Consider the following 19,922-nt stretch of genomic DNA (forward strand, 5'->3'; position numbering starts at 1 on the left):
GGCTGGACGAAGGGAAAAAAACTAAACCTTCCAGCTGTTGCATGTTTTGTCCCGCTGACCATGGCATCCTTGTGAGCCCAATCACTCACATTGTCACATCTTTGGAACTTTTTGAGGTAGTTAGTTTTTCCCTTTTTTTTTTTCAAACTTTTTCAGACTTTTAGCCAGCTACTGTCCAGGAAGGATGTTAATGGTAAAGCTGACCACTCAATCCACTACTTCTGGTTTTACAGGAAGCTTTTCTTTTTTTTCTTTTTTTTTTTTTCAAAGACTGCTCTCTATCCTCATTTTTACTTGACTACTAACTAATTATACTACTAATAAGCACTAATGCTAGCATTAATTGTATTTCCTTGACAGTTGCATCCACATATTACACCCTAGCGACCACCAGAGCAACACGTTTTTTAACTTAAAGTTACTTCCAGGAATTTTCATTTTGTGTGGATTTTGGCGGTCCCTGTGGACAAAAGTGGCAGTGTTTTGTTTTTTTTTCGTTTTTTTTTTAGCACCAAATTCCCTTTCGAAAACATCTCATTCTACTGCAGCAGGCTCTGACAATCTGCTCTGACAATCTGCTCAGTCAATCTGCTCAGTCCTGGCTCTGGTTCTTGCATACCTCCCTTTCCTGCAGCAGGCCTAGAAATATGGCCTCGTCCTCCAGCGGCGTGATGTCGGTGTTGGCTCCCAGCAGCCTATTTACTCCCTGGAATCCACCCCAGTAACTTTAGCAACTACCTCGTAACAAACTCCTGGTAATGCAATAGAAAACCTCCATCATCAGCAAAAATATGTGGGAATTCTCATGAAAAAAAAATCTGCAAGTACAAATGTAGCTGTTAATTTCCATTCCAGCTGCGAAGATAAATACATTTACACAAGTGCCACGTCCGCCTCTAACAAGGCCCATAGTGTGCAACAATGTTTAGTGGAAATGTCTTACTTTATTCATTTCCTTCTCCACTGGAGCTCAGCTGGTACACCAAGATAATATTGTTCATGTTGTTGAGCGCCACAATTCTACTGTCTCTCCGGAGTAGGCGGTCGGTGTGGGATAGAAAGATGGGGAAGCAGTGTCTGTGTGTTAGTCACAGAGGTGGTGGTTACAGAGCCTTGGTTATTATCCGACAGTCACATACAATCTGTCCCGGAGACATATCATTGCAATTGGACAAAAAAACATTAACTAAGAACCTGAAAGTTTTCATAATTCTGGTCATGAATGCGTGTGCAACATTTCTCATTTTAAATCTCCACTGGTGTTAGTGATTCCATTTTTCTAACGGCTCCTGTTTTACATTTCCACTTACTACTTCATAGTGTTTGTTGCAGATTTGGTTCTACATGTTGGTTTGGTGGGTGAAATGGGGAACCCCTTTTTATTGGAGTTATGTGCAAAACCAGTATTCTGGATTTAAACAAAGAACTCGCAAATATCTTTGTGATTATTTTATTTATTTTTATTGTAGTTTCTTGTCTCTTTTATTGCACTATTAAAAGTTCCCCCTCACTGTTATACCCTCTCTGTGTGTTTCTCCCCCTCTATTCAATTTCCTTTCTTGGTAATATTCTGTTTTATCTATGCATATTTCTCTGTCTTTCTGACTCTTTGAACAAAGCCATGATAAGCGATGCTGGTTCCCGTTCTGCATTCACTTCTCTTCGTCACTTCTTACATTAGTATGCTAACATTACATTCAGCTGATTAGATAGCCAGCTTCAAGGATGAATCCCCCCCTAGTGGCCCTTGTATCTACGTGTACGTGTGCGTGCATATACATAACACAACGCCACGCCACACCACCTCTCTCGCTCTTTTCAAGGTAATGGGGGTTGTCTACTTTTGAATGGGGAAATAAGAATGTCTTTTCACATGGCACTACACTATTCTTAATTTGGCTGTAATACAAGTATGAGAAATGACTGTCTTCTGCTCTTGTTCCAACACTTTCCTTTCAATCATTCTCTCCTTCACATCCCCTCCTTTGAAATGTAGAATTGTTTCCTTTAATTTCCCCCTTTCATTCTATTCTCTTTCCCAATTAATTTTTTTCATCTTCCTTTAATTATTAAGTTTGTTTATCCTGTCTTAACATTAAATATTTCTTTCCTCCTTTTATTCCATCTCTTCTTCTCTCAAGTCTTCTCATCTCAATTCATTTAATTATTTCTCCTTTTTATGTTTTTTTCCCTCTCCTACTGTCTTCTTTCCTTTTTGTCTCCTCCCCTCCACACTCCCTCTCATCTTCTGGTTCACCCTGCTGTTGCTCCATCACTCAGGCCACCAACCTTCTTCTCAGTATTGACTGTGGAGACAGCATGTTAAAGCGACCGGTGACCTGCAGTTTGGGAAGCCTCCTTTCTTATCAGATTTTCCTTTTTAAGTCTTTCTTCACAAGCAGTTGTAGCACTAACCCCCCTAACTCTGTGTTACTATACCTCTCTCTCACTTAACAGTTTGTTGAAGCAGAAATGGTGCATGACACAAATTACTCGTAGTATTTTGGGGAAAAATACAATTTCTCCAACTGAAATTGTGATTGTGGTGTAGGTTCAAGAGTGGTTCATTGGCGTCACACGTGAAGATGTCCTATTATTCATAAGCATGTTGAAACACATCGCTCTCTCTTATTTCACCAGGCGCCCATGTTCTCCTGGCCACGGCTGAGGGAAGCTGACCCTGTGCTTCGCTGTGAGATGGCCTCCACTGGAGAAGTAAGCCCCTGGGAGTCATACAACCCAATATCTCTGATGTGCAGTCTATTTTTTCCCCTCGCATCTAGTTTGGAGATTCAGTGTTAACGTGTGTGTGTGTGTGTGTGTGTGTGTGTGTGTGTGTGTGTGTGTGTGTTGCAGGTAGCTTGTTTTGGACCAAACATTTATTCTGCCTTTCTGAAGGCGATGCTCTCCACAGGCTTTAAGCTCCCGCAGAAAGGCATCCTGATTGGGATTCAGGTAGGACTACAGCCATCTGGAAGTTCACTTGCCTCGCGTCTGTGTTTCCTTATGGGGCCTCATGCCCACAAGACACCAAATGCAAAGTGCCGTCTAAACAGGTGGCATAAATCTTTAGGCTATCAGCTTCTTACAATGCTACTACTCGGTTTCTTTCACACCCAATCACACTTCGATTCATGTGATGCTTACAGCTCTCATGTGACTTAAAGACAACTGCACTCAAGCGACATTGTGTGAATGACCCCACAGTGAAAAGAAACATTTAGTAAAAATGTAAAAAAATAAAACCAACATGTTTATTTCATCAACCAAGTGCTCTGTCAAAAGGTTTGAATAACCATTGATAAACTTGCAGGAAAAACAACTCTGAATCCTTTTCAAATCCACAGCAGCAGAAAAAAAACTAAAACGTAAGTCTGAGCTTTTTAATGACGCCACGTTATGCGAGTTTGGGTAATTTAGCCTAACTGCGAGTTTGACTGATGCAGCGTTTCCAAAGCACTCACAATATTAGCTGTATAATTGGTGCACTTTGAGAACAGGTCCACTTCAAGGTACTTACCTGAGGTTACATACTGTATGCACCGTAACCGGGTAAACAAGCACAGAAGCAACACTTTAGGCTAACAGATCCAGAGCCCACAGCAACACAGGTGTGATTTACCTCCACTCCAGTGAGTTTATTGGAGGAGGATTTGATCAATTTTTCAGTTTTGTTAGTCAATGTGGCGAAAAAGGCTGTGGCCTCTAGCTTGATGGCGGTACATTTTACAGCGCCACACAGGTGGTATTGAAATGTCTTACTTGTATGGGGACATACATGCTGTTGTGAGGGTGCAGTTTTCCTAATATGAGTGTGTGTTATTCTGCTGACGATGTGCATATTTGACTTATGTGTTACCGCCTGTGCAGTATATTCAAGACGCAAACGCACACATACAGTTTGTGTGGTTCTACTATATTGCTCTGTAAAAAGTCTCTGTGTTTCAGTCATAGCTTAGAAACTGTTTCTACTCTTGTCTAAGAAGCATTAGTTTCTTCAACACTTCAAAGCTTGTGAAAGTGCAACCAAATAGATTGTATCCTCTAGGTTAGTGGCTAATGTTGGCTTACTATCAGTATTCACCTTCTCGACCATGGAAGCTAACAGAACATCAGCTAACTTCATTTATAGGAGGGTTGCAGGTTACAATAGAACACCATCAAGTCAGCTTTAAAAGTTACTGTAGCTTGATCCAACCTTTACATTTTTCAAATCTGAAACTGTAGATTCTTGAAGATGCAGCTTGTATAGCACATGACCATTGCAGTATCATTTGCTGTTAAGACAAAATGGTTGTTTATTTACACTGGTTTAGTTGCCATCGATGTGTGTGTGTGTGTGTGTGTGTGTGTGTGTGTGTGTGTGTGTGTGATGAAAAGAGGGCACACAGTGACTAATCACAGTAATATTGCCCAACTTTGCAGTCCCTCTCAGCTCAACAGAGATTTTTTGAGTCTGTCAGCTAATTGTTTGGTTCCGTCCTGCTGCTCTCTTCAACATCGTTTCCAGCAGCAACAGGCAGCTGTTTAACAATACAGAACCTCTAAAACACCACTGGATGCTACCTGCACAGCACCAAACTGCAGACGTACCTAATTAGCAACTTGCTAAGGAAAATGGTGGAGAGTTTTGCAGCTCAGAACAGATTGTAGAGAGCAAAACGGTACTAAACGGAGTGTGAATAGTGGACTTGCATTTGTTAAGTTAGCAGACTCCAAATGAATGCAACTAGTTCATAACAACAAGTTATGATAATTTAAAAAGTAATAATAATTCAGTTGTGTTTTAATTACCCTAGTACACTCCAGCTGGCCAAACAAAATCTGTTCATGCAATTGTTATTGTAACACAAATTGCTTGCTTTGAGTCAGAAAAGTCTGACAACTCGGAAATGACTTGCAATGTGCTGCTACAGGGAGTGAATGTGGTAAAACTTCTGCTTTGGAAAGTTTTCACTCATCAGCCTGGGAAAATAGTCCTGTTGAACGAACCTGCAACGTCTGTCTCTCTTTCTGTCAAACTCTCTCCCATTCTCACTGTGTGCCTCTGTGTTTTAAATCAGCCGTAGCTTTATTGTACTAATACAGAGGCTGTGTCAAAATTGCTAAAATAATTAGAAACCTCTGTCATATAAAGACTTAGTCAGGTAGGCTGCAGAATAAACACAACATGTCAAACCATATCACAACGGTTTTGCTGAGGCAGCAGTAATTTTAGCAAGCATATTGTTTACTAAACTGAAGGGCACCCAGTTTGAGCATATTCAGTTGCAAATTAGCAGCAAAAAGGAGTTTTCAGCACTTTTGGTGGAATTCATTAAGTAGGTCATTTGAAGCTGATGACGAACATAAATGCATCACAACATAATTTTTTTAAATGCTTCCTTTTACATTTCGTGTTTTCTTTGTGACAAATATATATAAATATATTTTTTGCTAATGTGTTAATTTGAACATAGTATAACAATCTGTTTTTCATTTAGATTACAATCAAATGAAAATATTTACATGCAGATTCAACTGACTACCATAGTCATGTTCAAACAAGTCAGACGACAAGGTGAGCAATTCAGAAAAGAAGAAAAAACATGTAAATGAATTACACAAAATAGTTATCACTTACTCAGAAAATAAGTACATGATATGAAATCATTAATAAAAAGCAAACTTAATGTGACTCATCTCATTTTGTATCTTTAAAATATCATGCCACAATATTGTGTTACATGAACTGTAACAAGATAAGGGGTCTGACCGTTGCTCACAACGACTAGATGAACTTTAGGCGATGGACTTTTTCTCTTACAATTGCTGTGAACTATTTTAGAAAAATAGAAAAAATCTAAGTAAAAGCACTTCTGTTCTCTGTATTCGAATGCTGCATTTAGTTTCTTCCTTTCGGTTTCTCTCCCTTTCAGCATTCCTTCCGACCCAATTTCCTTGCTACCGCCCACCAGCTGAACGAGGAAGGATTCAAGGTGAGTACTGAAAGCTTGAATGTCTCAAAATCCTATTTCCTTCCTTGATTTTCAACACTGGTTGATGGAGCGTCCTACTTCTAAGGCTTCTTCCCCCTCAATATTGTTCATGACATTCTGTATATGTTGTCGCCTTATTTCTGTCCTCTAGCTCTTTGCTACTGAAGCCACTTCTGCCTGGCTGTGCGCCAATGATGTGCCTGCTACTCCAGTTGCTTGGCCAACTGACAAAGGAGGAGAAACCTGTTTGCCCAGTATTAAGAGGTTGGGAAATATTCACTCTGCACACTTAATTGATGTTTTAATTCGTTCGACACATTTCAGGAAACATTGAAAACAAAGACGTCTAAAGTAAAACTCTAATCAAAACGCAGAGGCTAAGACTTGCTTATGGTTTCCTGAGGCAGTGCTTAAGTAATACATAAATTCAGATAGATTGAAAATGAGGATATCTAATCAGATATCTAATCAGATACTGCCTTTAAATATCTAAGGGCATAGCCCCCTCATTATCTCTGTAATATGCTGACAAAATCAAAGAAGATGTAGCCAACTTAGAAGTCCAGAGTTACTGCATTAGCCAAAATTAGGGATTGAATAGGAAAGATGAGGAAAGACTTGTCAGAGCAATGCCACGTCAAGATGGTGAAAATTTAAAAAGCAGCTGAAGCATTTTGCTTTTCATTGCAATCACCCGCAAAGCAAAAATATGCATTTCTTCCGTCATTGTTCAGTTGTTAAAAGCACAATCTTTTTCAAACATTATAGATTGATTGTAGCAGGCTGACTGACTGCAATTTTCAGGTAATGATTCCAAAAACAAGTCATGATCATGCTACACTGAAGCCATCTGGACTGTTTGTTTGGAAATGAAGAAGAGGATGGAAAGGGAATTTAATAGGCCTAGACCAAAACAATAAACACACACGCACACACACACACGGCTGACTGGGAGGCATCAGCTGTGCTAGGTGGCTTAGAGGTCAGCCCTTTTTAGAGAAGAACATGACCTTTGTTGTGACTGTTGTATGTCCTTCATATTTTTATTTAGAATTCAGCCCTAATTCAATGCTGTCTGTCAAAGGCCTTTAGATGCATAAGGCAACCCAGCCAGTTGTGTGTGTGTGTGTGTGTGTGTGTGTGTGTGTGTGTGTGTGTGCGTGTGTGTTACAGTGTAAAATATATACGAGGTAAACCAAATGAATTCAAACACTGCTACTAAAAAGGGGTATAATTGGTTTATTGTCCTTTTTTGCAAGTTGTTGACATGCTTTTGTCAACTCTCTTGTAAACAAAGTAACTTCTAATAAACTAAACTTTATTTTTCAATAAAAATACTTTCATTGTTCTAGGTATTGGATTTATTTAATAATTGTAATGGCAGTTCTGTGTGTGTAACCTACTACCCAACTAGCTTACAAAAAGAGGTATATGTATTATTTGGCACATACATGTTCATTTTTCACCACTAGGGAGCAGACACACTCTGAGAAGCAGTGCCCTTATATACTTCACACAATTCCATGCAGAACACAAATTGGCAAAGGATTGTCGTTCATATCCAGCCGAAACGGAACAGTAAGGGCATCCCAACCATCCGGTAAGGTCTACAAAGGGACCCAGTTATTTCAAGGTGACCCAGTGAATTAACTGGGTCACTTTGACTCGCTGTATGTGAGATGGAGTTTCTCATCGCAGTCCTTTTATGCTGGGCAGATAAGCTAGTTTGCTTAGACAAGCTTTGCTTCGTTTTAAGGGCTCAGTGAGAGTCATTTGGGAACACACCAAATCTTTGGGCTGAAAGTGGCTATAAAGGCTGCAAAGAGCCGCAGAAGGAGGGCTCGGTTCCTCATGGGATCAACAATACAAACGACTCTAATTACAGGAAACAGTTTATTCATTTGTAGTATCACAACTCTGACACTCAGTTTGTTTTCACAGGCTTATCAGCGAGGGTCATATTGACTTGGTGGTCAACTTGCCCAACAACAACAGTCGCCACCTGAATGATAACTTCGTCATCCGTAGAATGGCTGTGGACCACAATGTTGCCCTCATCACCAATTATCAGGTCAGTAAATGTCACAGCACCAGTGACTGTGGAAACCCACTGGATTGGCTTCGGCCGTCAGCATTATGTTTTCGGGTTGTTTGTCCGTACGTCATTCTCGTAAGCACATTATCTCACTCAGAGGGAATTTCTTAAGATACGATAAGATAATCCTTTATTAGTCCCGCAGTTTGGAAATTCTAATATGGCACAGACGTCCACCTGGACTCAAGGATGAACCAATTTGATTTTGGTGGTCGAAGGTCAAATCAAGGCCTTTCAAAAGGTTTTTTTTTGCCATAACTCGAGAATGAATTAGCTTACGATGCCAATTTCACACAAATATCGAATGAGATAAAATGATGAAGTGATGACATTTTTGGACAGACGTGGATGCAAACTGAAACTCGTCGGCGGAGGCCTACCACCCCGAGGCTGTAACTCTAGTTTCTGTGTGTGCGTATAGGTGGTGAAGCTGTTCGCAGAAGCAATCCGACATGCGGGGAAGCTCGACACGACCAGCCTCTTCCACTACCGTCAGAAAGAAAGGCAACAAAAAGGGGCAAACCAGCAGGGCTAAAGCTTCCTTTTCCTTTTGGTTTCCTCTGTAAAACAACTGAATAAATTGGGAGCGAATGTTTGAAATACGGTGTTCTTAAAAATGCTGTTTTACTACCCCATGGTGTCAAGAAGGAAAAGTTATTTTAGTGGATGTCTCTCAGGAGTTACCAAAACGCAATAATAAACAATGTTGCTGCATCATGACAATTTTGGTACTATGGTTTAATAAGATACATTTTGAAATGTTTATTTGTTGTAGCTGTGTTGTTTATAACTTTTCATGACATGTATTTACTAGTGCTTTACAGATCAGTTGTAAATCATAATATACAAATAACTTTTGAGTGACCAGGTTTTGAAAAATCTAGGCTGCGACCTTTTGAAAAGTGAAGCCGATGCGGAGAAGCCTTAAAATAGCATTCTTCCTAATGATCTATGAGAAACGTCTCACTTAATTTGTTACCCCAGTATTCATTGTAGTCGTGAGTTCATGCTCTCAATTGCTAATTGCTAGTCTTCATGCATCCTGATCATTTTGAAAATGAAAGTAAACCATTCACAGTGTAGTTTCAGTTTGCAAAAGTTAATTGTGTAACCCTTTTGGTCCCCCAAAAATGTCTATTCACCTTAGTGTCACTTCTTGTTGTAAAAAGCCAAGATGGCCATTGCCAGAGACCAAGATGGGGACAGGACACATGCTTATGTATGTAAAAAATACAAGAAGGGCTTCTTACAGTACTTTACGCAAGTCTGGAATTATAAATTCAGACATACCCTTTCAGAAAACCTCCCGGACAAACAAGTGTCATGTGGAGGAGGATGAACATGGACCAAAGAAAAGTTTCACAACCTGAATATCCAAAAGTTGTTCTGAATAATTATAAGTGAGCCACAAAGAGTTGAAGAATGTATTATAACCCTGTTGTACAAGGTGACTTTTTTTTGTGTTGCTTTTGTACTTTAATTTGTGATCGGTACATCATTAGTTAATGTGATGCACTGACATGTTTCCCACTACTCCATTCGCCCCGGGCTCATTTTAATACCAATGGATTGGTCAAATTCCATTTTGTTTATTTGGTCGCAATTAAATATTTTGAACTATATGATGTGCTACATGCCTGACTTTTAAAGGACCATAAAGGTAGCTGTAATGATTTATTTTTTTTTGGTAGCGGTTTCTGTTTGTTTGTGTTGTATTACAATCTATGAAACACAAAGAAGTCTTACTCCACATAACATCTGCCTGTGTCTCAGTGTATGTGAGTGTTGTTTGTACTGGACATGCATTAAAGTGGCAATCTCGTAGAGTTTCATTCCATTAAATGTCTGTTATTCACCATCGCCAAAGAAGGTAACAATGGAGATTCAGCCGATGGACGACTGAAGATCTCATTTCTATATTTGCAGTAGAACAAACCTTGTGCCAGTGGCGACATTCCCGCGGTATTACTGTATTATGATTTCTCTATGTTTAGACCTATGCAAATGGAAATAGGCTGCAAGTATGGGATTTCAGACTCAGCCCAAAACTCCAAATTGCTAAACTGGAAGCACAATTTATTTTTCACTCTGGGCTGAAATTTTAAGGATTTTCACTTTAAATTTGGCATGCTCTCCCTCCCAATGCCTTTACACATCAGTCACAAACACACAATACAACTGCATTTAAACATGAGTGCTGTGTGCCAACGAACAGCTTGGTACAAGATGTTAATGAAATGGTTTAGCATACTGACCCTTAAACAGGATTGTGTGGATGAAAACACTTGTGTTAGGGTTTCTATCAGAAAAGTATGGAATGCAAAGTAAAATCCATTAAGAAATTCCAACCATTGCACAATCCTCTATAATGATGTGGCCTCTGGATTAGATTTATTTTAAAGTTCAATGAATTACATACACATGCTTCAAGCCTTCATTGGATCATTCACCTCATAACAGAATAAACAAGTGACATTAAATTAAATGTACCGTACAAAGGTATCCACGTGGGTTCACATGGTCGGACACATGCTGTCGCATCAACTGACCCAAAATGTCAGCATGCTATGAGGAATAATCATTCATAACTTTAAACTCTTATCTCTGTAGGAATTACATTTATGAATACAACCAGGGGACATTATGTGGGCAAACTTGCTTCAGAGTTTCACTTATAATTAACATTTTAATAGCTTTTAGTCTAATGTAATTTGTTTTATATCATTTTGCTTTCTTGGCTTTGGTTTGGCCAAGGATGTGAGAGTGAGAGCATTAGTAAGAAATCTAAACATATTCACGGTTCCTTATGTCGGACAGAATAGAAACATTATACTTAGTTTGCCTTCCTTTGACTGGCTTGCACACATGACATATCACATTCTGTGTAAGCAAAGTCTCAAATCGTGTTCAGTTGAACTAATTTTACCCCAGCAGCCCGAGGCCATCAGAGTCACGATTCACTGCAGGCACAGTAACCAAGCAACAGGGGCGGCTTGTGGTGTTTATTGCTGATAGTAACTCCCAGGTAAATCCCTAGTTTGTAAGCAGTATGTCTGCAAATCCCACTTTGATTTAAATATAGTATTGTTCAATGTAACCCTACTCTGTTATTATGAAACAATGCATTGGTTCTGCTGGCCTTCAATCATGTTGAGTCTCCCAAGATCTTAGTTCCTTAGGCAAGTAAATTGAAAGAAATTACGACGTAGTTAAATACCAATAAAACATCTACATTTTTTTGTGAGGTTAACCTGAAAATATTTAAAGTTTAGCAAAATATTTGCACTCCAGCTCATATCCTTGCCGAGACAGGAAGAAAAAGGAGATAATCTGGAGTAAAATAGAAACTAGAATTCGTGGTAAAATGGTAAAATGATTGTCATTATACTGTACTGGATTTGGGTCAATACCATTTGTTCCTCCAGGGGTCTGGGAGGGAAGTAACTAAAGCTAATCACAGCGGGCAAACTTGGAATCAATCCTCACCAATTAAAAGAGAAGCTATCGCTGCTCAAATCAAACAGAATAACTGACACTGTCCAACTTTGTTCCAGTAGTTTTTTTTAAAGGAAAAGAAAAATGAGGCCATGCAGTCTGAGCAGCCATGTCCAGAGATGCTCAACGAAGCACTGTTTCACTACATTCCTCTCGCTGGCATGAAGCGAGACCCGCTGCTTTTTCACTGTCGGAAAAAATAAACCTGGCTAATTGATATGCGTTTTTCATGCTGTGCTAAATGAATTATTTATGGAGGTGAGGAGCAAGAAGGGCTTAGAAGACAGCGCATCCCTTCAGGATGAGTCACATAGTTGTTGCCGGCCGATTGCCATGTGTGGATAACGGGTTGTTACAGGGCCCAATCAGCTTATTGACCAAATAAATAAGTAGATTTTTATTTCAAACTAAATAGTGCTACCCACCTACCTTGATGACTCCCTGTCGGCACACACACACACACACACACACACACACACACACACACACACACACACACACACACACACACACACACACACACTCAAATGAACACATTCTTTCACAATTTTCAAGCTGCAATGTGTAAGATCTGGACACATGCTCCAAACAAATAGCGACAGCATTTACCTCCACTAGGTCCATACAATCTAAATGTATTGCCATCAGTTAGCTAGTGATGGCGAGATGAAGCTTCTTGAAGCATTGAAGCTTTCCATCCAATTGGTTCGCTCATGTGCCGGAGCTTCATGGAGCTTCATTTGCTCTACTGCGCCACCAAGTGGACAATACATGTAAAACAGGCAGAGTGATCATAACGACACCATGGCTTTGGTGTGTGAAGCTTTAAATGGAATAAATTATGTTTGTGACGCCAATACATCAATTATTAACTTATTAATATTGTGTCTATCTTTATGATATATTGGCGGGGTCAAAATCAAAACTCAAAACCAATTGGGAGAGGGTTGTGATGTGGCTGTGGGTCAGTGGTTAGAATATCTGACTTTCAGTCAGAGGATCGGTGTTTCAAGCCTCAGCTCCTCTTGTTGATGTGTCCAATTTTTTTAAATTAAAAATAAGAACTTTTCCACAGTGCTGGGCTTTTTGAGACTATTTCGCCTGCTTTATAAAACACCCTTTCACAGGCACACATGAAGCTGGGTACAGAGAGGAAGGGGGAAATCCATTGAGTTTCTCTGCCTCTTATATTTCAAATCGCACGGCAAACCCACAAACTATTTTCTGAATCAGTCACATGGTACGGCCGGCTCGCGAGGCTTCGAACGTCACCGCATACGTCATCGACACAAGCCTCGATACGCGCTTCACCAAAATCTATCTGGATTACTCGACACGCGCATCGAAGCCTCGACACGAAAGGACACATCACTACAGTTAGCCAACTAATAACTAATGGCAGTAGCAGCACTGTGTCCCGAACCAGGGGCTGTACGGTTCCGTGTACATTTTGATAGTTTGTTTATTGGATTAAATCCAAAGTGGCAGAAAGGAAAAAAGAACTCGTACTCCCAGTGCTGGGGTTTGGCTGGCTGAATGCAAGTTGCTCCAGCTAGCCGCTAACTGAGAGCCCTTCTCCTGCCAGCCCTCCTCCCGGGTAAGCAGCCTCCTGCCGGCGAGGACTTCAGAGAGTTTTCTTTGTTTTCCTATCAAACCGCACACAGACCCTGTACCATCGACGTGGTTGACAAGCTCGAGGGACAGCACCACTTTTTCGTCCTCTCGTGAGGGCAGACTGGAGGCCGCAGTGACTCACTATTATATTGCCTTTCGAGGTACAAGCGGTATTACAGGAGAGGACGGACTAGGACTAGCTGGTTAGCGTGCTCATTTTAGCAGATATCTCTGGAAAACAATACATAGATAATGTTTGCTCATTTGTATTATGTTTTCAAGTAAATTCTCGGCAGATCTTATACATTGCACCTTTAAAGAATACACTCAGATCAGTCCACCAGTAGCAAGAAGCACTATTGTTACCTCTGCCTAACATACAACAAGCGATCAAAATAGGTCTTGATATACAACAAGCGACATTGCTCTCTATAGTGATATTGAAACAGATTGGAGTTGGAGCAGTTTCTCAAAACTTTGCAAAAATAGAGCAAGGGCGAACGGCATTTGAAACAAACAATACGCCGCTTAGCCTGTTCGCTGGCGCATAGAGCAGGTGAGGACGACATCATCATTGGGGGACAAACTGAAACAACCTGACGCTCGCTCGTGTGCATCGTGTCCAGCTAGGAAGAGGTGTAATGCTTCACGGAGCCTCATCTTAACGTCTGCCCTGCTCCGGTGTGTGGTAAATACCATTCTGACAGCAAGACACCACCCCATTAGCCATAGCAGTCGGCTATCTCGTTCTAATAGTGATTGTGCAGCTTAATTGTTTCCCAGACCATCAAACAGTTTGAGTTGCCATCTGTAAAGAGAAGATTGCCGTAATGTATCTGCATGCTGCAACAACACCGTCACCCATCGTTCGACAGCCTCTACGCACCTCAGGAGTCTTAGAATAATTTATAGTGAGTTATCCCATCTCCAAAAGCAGAGATAGACTTCACACACACGGTATGTAAACCTGCCTATGAAGCTGTGGGGGGGAATGAATTGCCCCCATGTCATGCAATTAAAAAAGGGTTTTCACGCGAGTCAGTTGAATCCTGAGCCGTTTGCTGATGATGGCAAGTCTGATGTATTGTGGTCTGGTTACCACATAGTGTGCCTTTGTTAGCTACATATAAATGTGAACGCATTAATGTCATGATGGTGAAAATATGTTCTGATAATTCAATTATAAAATGTCATTGAATAATATACAGCAGGGGTGTCAAACTCATTTTAATTAAGGGGCCACATGCTGCTTATTTTGATCTTAAGTGGGCCAGACCAGTAAAATCATAGCATAATAACGCATACATAATGACAATATTTCTCTATGTTTAAATCATTGGTGAAGCTTTTTGGATGATAGACCCTTTATGGTCTTGGTCCAATAAACTAGAAACATAAAGACCAAAAATTCTGACATCAGCCCACTGTTTATCTGCCTGGGCTCTCCTCTGCAGATTCCCTCGCAGTTGGGCAATATATTTAGTAATGCCCCCCCCGCAATTTTAACAATTATCTCGCGGGCCCCACTGGACCCCCAGGCGGGATGCAGTGTATATATGGTACATTGGCATTATGAACTCTTGCAACTCCACCTGTCAAATGTCCACCCGGATGCACCGGGTTATGTTACTCTTTCTGCCCATGATTGTATAGAACTATTTGTGTAAATACAGAAATGATGGGTGCTAAAACTATTGTGTGGTCATGTTGCAAATGGTGCTTTGAGCTTCTTATCTTTCCATCTAGTTGTTTGACCAATTTTCCTGTTTATGACGTTCAAAAACAAACATTGATAATTGTATATGTTTATAATAACTTATATATAAAAACTGAATGAAGGTAACAAGAGTGTTTATTACAGGTGCAACACTGTCCACTTAATTTATGGGATTTAGGGTTTCAGGGTCTGTTCACTGTGGATATCTCTTAAATCCTGATTATCAGAAGTTGACTTGTCTAAATGGTGGGATAGCTGTTTATGTCTTAACAATGAAGAATCTGAGCCTCACAAAGTAATTACTCTACTCCTGAATTGCATTAAATCCTATATGTAATCTTGATTGATGATCCCACTTAAAGTACACCTTCTGAATTATTTTCTTGTTAACATACAAATAGAAACCCTTAGCGAGAAAAACGCCGGTGATGGCAATTCTCCTTTGTTGTGTTTTTACCGCCCAGGTTTCAAGGGAGGACTTTAAGAATGAAGGCTGTAAAGATTATATTTTGCAATCAGCAACACAAAACTTAGGCACAAGGCTCAATCATGCCCCTTGTTTATTGAGAGGGGGGTGGCAATTAAATGTCTTGGTGAATGGAGTTGATATTCTGTTGATCAAGGGAAGATCTCCCTGTATGGTCCGGGAAGGTTGTAAATCAGGCTTTGTCTTGAATTCCAAAGACAAGGTGTGTTGCCCACACACACACGCACGCACACACACACACACACACACACACACACACACACACACACACACACACACACACACACACACACACACACACACACACACACACACACACACTGTGAGGCGAGAGGAAACCTGCCCCATCTGCTAAAACCCATAGCAAAGCTCAGAACACGCACCAGGGAAAGCTCCAGCCTCTGAGTATCATATAGGATTATGTTCTGACGCCTCGAACCATTCTTCACTTCAGCATGGGTTGACTCGTTTACTAATTTTGTAATTAGAGTAAAACGTGATTAATTATAATAAATCCAGAATGACAGGGTTGTTTTAGTTGACTGATTTTCTATATAGATAGCCGCTATATACAAATACAATACACGACACAATGCCCTGATAAAGAAACATTATAGAAGCAGGCAAAATAAAGAAAGTCTATGACCTTCCACTGGGCCCAAATATATATATATTGCATTGCCCAGCTGTCTCTGCAAGCCTGCTGATGAAAACGACGACTCAAAGAAAATAATGAGTAATTAAATGAACATGTTTAATTAGTATTTCATTCAATAATTACATAAAACATGTAATGAGTATCACGGGTGGGAAGCCAGTAAGGGATTGTCTTTGCTGTTGCATTAACAACTCGTTCTGGTTCAGGTCACATATCTAGGACGTGACATTTAAATAGAATATAAGAGGTATGGCTATACATATCCTTAATTACATAATTATATTTCTATCCAGGTTTACAACAATCAACTTGGGTTGATGACACACTTATGCACATAGAAAACGTTACACAGAAACCCGGATAAGCTGCTTCTATACCACACACTATTCCAATTTTTACATCGGCATTTAAATGGTTTCTTTAACTGGGAGAGGATTTGTTGCTGAAATTCAGATCATCGCGTTTACATGCACATACACTTACTTTGTAGCTTCTATACAGCTTGGTATTCTAAATTGGAATAAAGTGGTAGAAAAAATGGAAAAGACAGAGATGTCCTCACATTTCTGAAGCTTAATTTCCACCGCTGACTGATTAGATTAGATTTTAGGAATAACAAAATATTCTTGAAAATGTATGTTTGTGTGGGAAATCACAAAGATGGGTTTGAAATTGTGACTCAGATCAATGTTAAAAGGGGTTCAATAGTTTAAAACAAAACCGTAAGAATTTATTTGATGTAGATTTATTTTGAATTCTGCACCTGCTGGAAATGAGCTCATTAGGCTTTCTTCTATGCAACTCCCCAACAACTCATCTCCCTTTTTGATTGGAGCAGGGCTAGTGAATGACTGCTGATGAATGTGAGTAAAGTCAAACTCTAAACACAGATTGACAAAAGCACAATTTACAGAGCACAATCACTTAAAACACATTTCTGAAGGAACCACAGAGCTGTATTAGTCTCAAAGCAACTCATCTTTTGTCACTTCACCTTTGGTGACACGGACACATGGCCCAGGAAAAATAAGAAAGAATGAAAGATCACCCCTAAAAAAAAAAGAGGCTTTAATGAACATTACAATGGTTTTGTTGGATTATTAGACTCATCAAAAACTCTCCTTTCATGCCGGGTCACTTGTTTCGTTGTCCAGCCTCGGGGTACAGCTCCACACGGATAAGGGCCGAGTGTGTTCCTTAAAGTGTAGGACCTTAAGACAAGATACTCACAACTTATTAAAGATGTGGAGGCTCATGTCACCAAACAGCTCCCACCGAGAAAGGCCTGGTAGACATTTGGAGGAGAACTTCCAACTTATTAGGCAGCTGTAGAAGTCCGACTCACACTGCATAATTAATAATAGCAACAACATTGTAAAACATTCAAAGCCAATCTGTAGATGACATATTGAAGAATAAGCCTTTGCCTATTCTGAAATTGATTAATTCAGTCGGTTTATAGTCAGAGCACATATAAGGGTTGCGTAAGAAAAAAGCCTAAAGAGCTCCTTCCAAATTCAAAGTCTTTGTATGATGGAACTCATTTAAAGAGTGTCGGTCTATCCAGTGTGTTCACAACAACCCAACATTAAACATTTAACATTGGCTCTGTTGCATAACTGGGTTTCTTTAAGCCCATTAGATATGAATCTAGGCCGAGTAAATATTTCACCATAGGCTACTGTTAAGTTTGATCCCTAGCCTCTCCTCTTGTTTTTGAGCCACATTGAAAATATCCCTCTCTGTTGGCTTGCACTGCTAAAAAAAAAGCCTTAAGACACTGGATACATTGCCATTTTAAGACTAAATCATGCTAAGCATATTTACAGTTTATTATAGTAGATTTATGTCATTGCACAATTTAAGTTGCCTCATGTGCAGATGACAGAGACAGACATGCCATTCTTCCCTTTGCTGTCCAGTGGACTTGATTATAAAACCTTCGATTATAAAATATAGTCTTTTCACTGATGCAATGCAGGGCAGCCGCCGTTTTCAATTTAACAATTCTTGGAAAATGGGAATAATAACATTTGTTATGTGTGGCATTGCAGGGGGCTCACAGGTATGACAGGTGATGAGGGCAGTGGCCACAGCGCCCACAGTGGAAACGGCTGCTCCAGTAAAGGAGCAAAACCATAAGGCGATAAAAGTGCTCATTGAGTACCCCTTGTTACAATACAAGATGATCCCTTACTTTAATACTTAGTAGATCTTGCATCCTTCCCTTCCTCTATTTACTCTCTCTCCCTCTGTGATATGTTCCATTTGTATGCATGCACAGTTGCACACAGATAAATGCATCCATTCCTGATTGTAGGATAATTAAGCAGCTGAAATGCAGCAAAGCCAAATGCTTAAAAAGAAATCTAAATGTATTCTCAGCTAGTGCACAGAAGCTATAAGAGGGGAAACATGTGTAGCTGGACTGCTGCACTTAATACAATTTGTAAAGGCAACTAGTTGTCTGGCTAATATTGAATAACATTATGAACTACCTTTTCCCTGTATGTATAGCAATACATTGATTATAATTAATTGAAAGTTGAATAAGATGTAAAGCTTAAAAAAAAATAGTTTGAGTCCTCAAGAACACCAAGATGTGATACCAGAGATCCATGGACTTTTATGAATTTAGGATGTCAAAATGCTTAATTTCACAAAGGTTTTCTAGAACCTCCCCCACACCTTTCCAACATTGGAAATGGGGATGTCTAGCAATTTCAATAACTTTCGGAAATGAACAAATCCAACATGCACGTCAACTGAGACTGGTGTTTATTTGACTCCAAATGGGACAATAATATTCAAAATGAACATCACACTGTATTGAAGAAGACTTGAAACTAGCGACTGAGACCATGAACTTATGTTTACATAAGTAATAAATCACGTCAGAAGAAGGATCATTTTCTCAGAGGCTTCTATGATGTTTGATGAGTTGGATGGGAAAGTATGAAAACAAGCGAGAACTAAATCAACTAAACTAAATCTAACAAACAATTGGTGGAGTTTATTTTTTTTAATTCCCTCTATGAAGTTATTAAGTGAGATTTGGTTTATCGTAACAGTTTCTGTTAAAGGAGTTTTATACTTTCAACCTTGACCCCTCAAGTTTGTGAGTTGATTATTTTTAAGTGGAAAGATGAGGATCATTGACAGAATTGATGACCCTAAATACAAATTTTGGCCTGCAACATTTTTGTGTCATAAGGCCTAAAAAGATCATTACTGCGACTTTTTTCATGTTCATATTTTTTTCACAATGTCAGTGAGCCTTTGGCGGCATGATTGTGTTTTGTGAAGTTTCCACTTCTTCTCAGCTTGCTTGCGTTCTCTCCTCCGGGCTGTTCCTGTGTCTCAACCACGCTTTAAGCAATGCTAGCAACCTGTGCTCTTTGACTACACCGTGATCCGGCTGCGAACGCTTCTTTGAGAACGGAATATTAAGCTGACAATGAGCTGACAGAAAACAGGAAACATCTTTTAAGGATGAGCTTAAGCCCACGGTTTAACACAATATACATGCAGTTTATTACACAATCTAATGGTCCACGAAACTGCAGGGTTAGGATAGATTAAACAAAGACAAAATCGTTATTTAGTGGTTAATTATCTGCAGTTCTGTTAAAAAGAGCATTTGCTGTGAGAAATCCCCAAAAGTGGGATTTGTTGCTGGGATTTAATCATTTAAAAAATGATTATTCTGTGATGCTCAATGGTTAAAAAGTAATGTTCTTTTATTCAGCTATGCAGTGTAGATAAGCTTGATTATGTTGGTGATGTAAGAGATGAGTAAAGATGATTTGCACCCCTCACTCAAAATGCAACTTGTCAATTGATTTCTCCCTCTCATGTTGTGCACTGGTAAGAAGCTT

General features: G+C 39.7%; 1 protein-coding gene across 1 annotated transcript in view; it reads left to right on the forward strand.

The window, feature by feature from the left end:
* cps1 (carbamoyl-phosphate synthase 1, mitochondrial) overlaps window positions 1–9,897 on the forward strand; it is a gene marked incomplete at its 5' end in the record, with an annotated part of 52,282 nt that extends 42,385 nt beyond the window's left edge. The window contains 6 exons of the mRNA XM_079231299.1: window positions 2,641–2,715; window positions 2,857–2,955; window positions 5,919–5,978; window positions 6,130–6,242; window positions 7,920–8,049; window positions 8,495–9,897. Coding sequence (XP_079087425.1) covers window positions 2,641–2,715; window positions 2,857–2,955; window positions 5,919–5,978; window positions 6,130–6,242; window positions 7,920–8,049; window positions 8,495–8,608 — 591 coding nt within the window. The 3' untranslated portion in view covers window positions 8,609–9,897. The remainder of the gene's footprint in view (window positions 1–2,640; window positions 2,716–2,856; window positions 2,956–5,918; window positions 5,979–6,129; window positions 6,243–7,919; window positions 8,050–8,494) is intronic.
* Window positions 9,898–19,922: the final 10,025 nt, after the last annotated feature.

This window comes from Taurulus bubalis (genome assembly GCF_910589615.1).
Source record: "Taurulus bubalis genome assembly, chromosome: 15".
Classification (NCBI taxonomy): Eukaryota; Metazoa; Chordata; class Actinopteri; order Perciformes; family Cottidae; genus Taurulus; species Taurulus bubalis.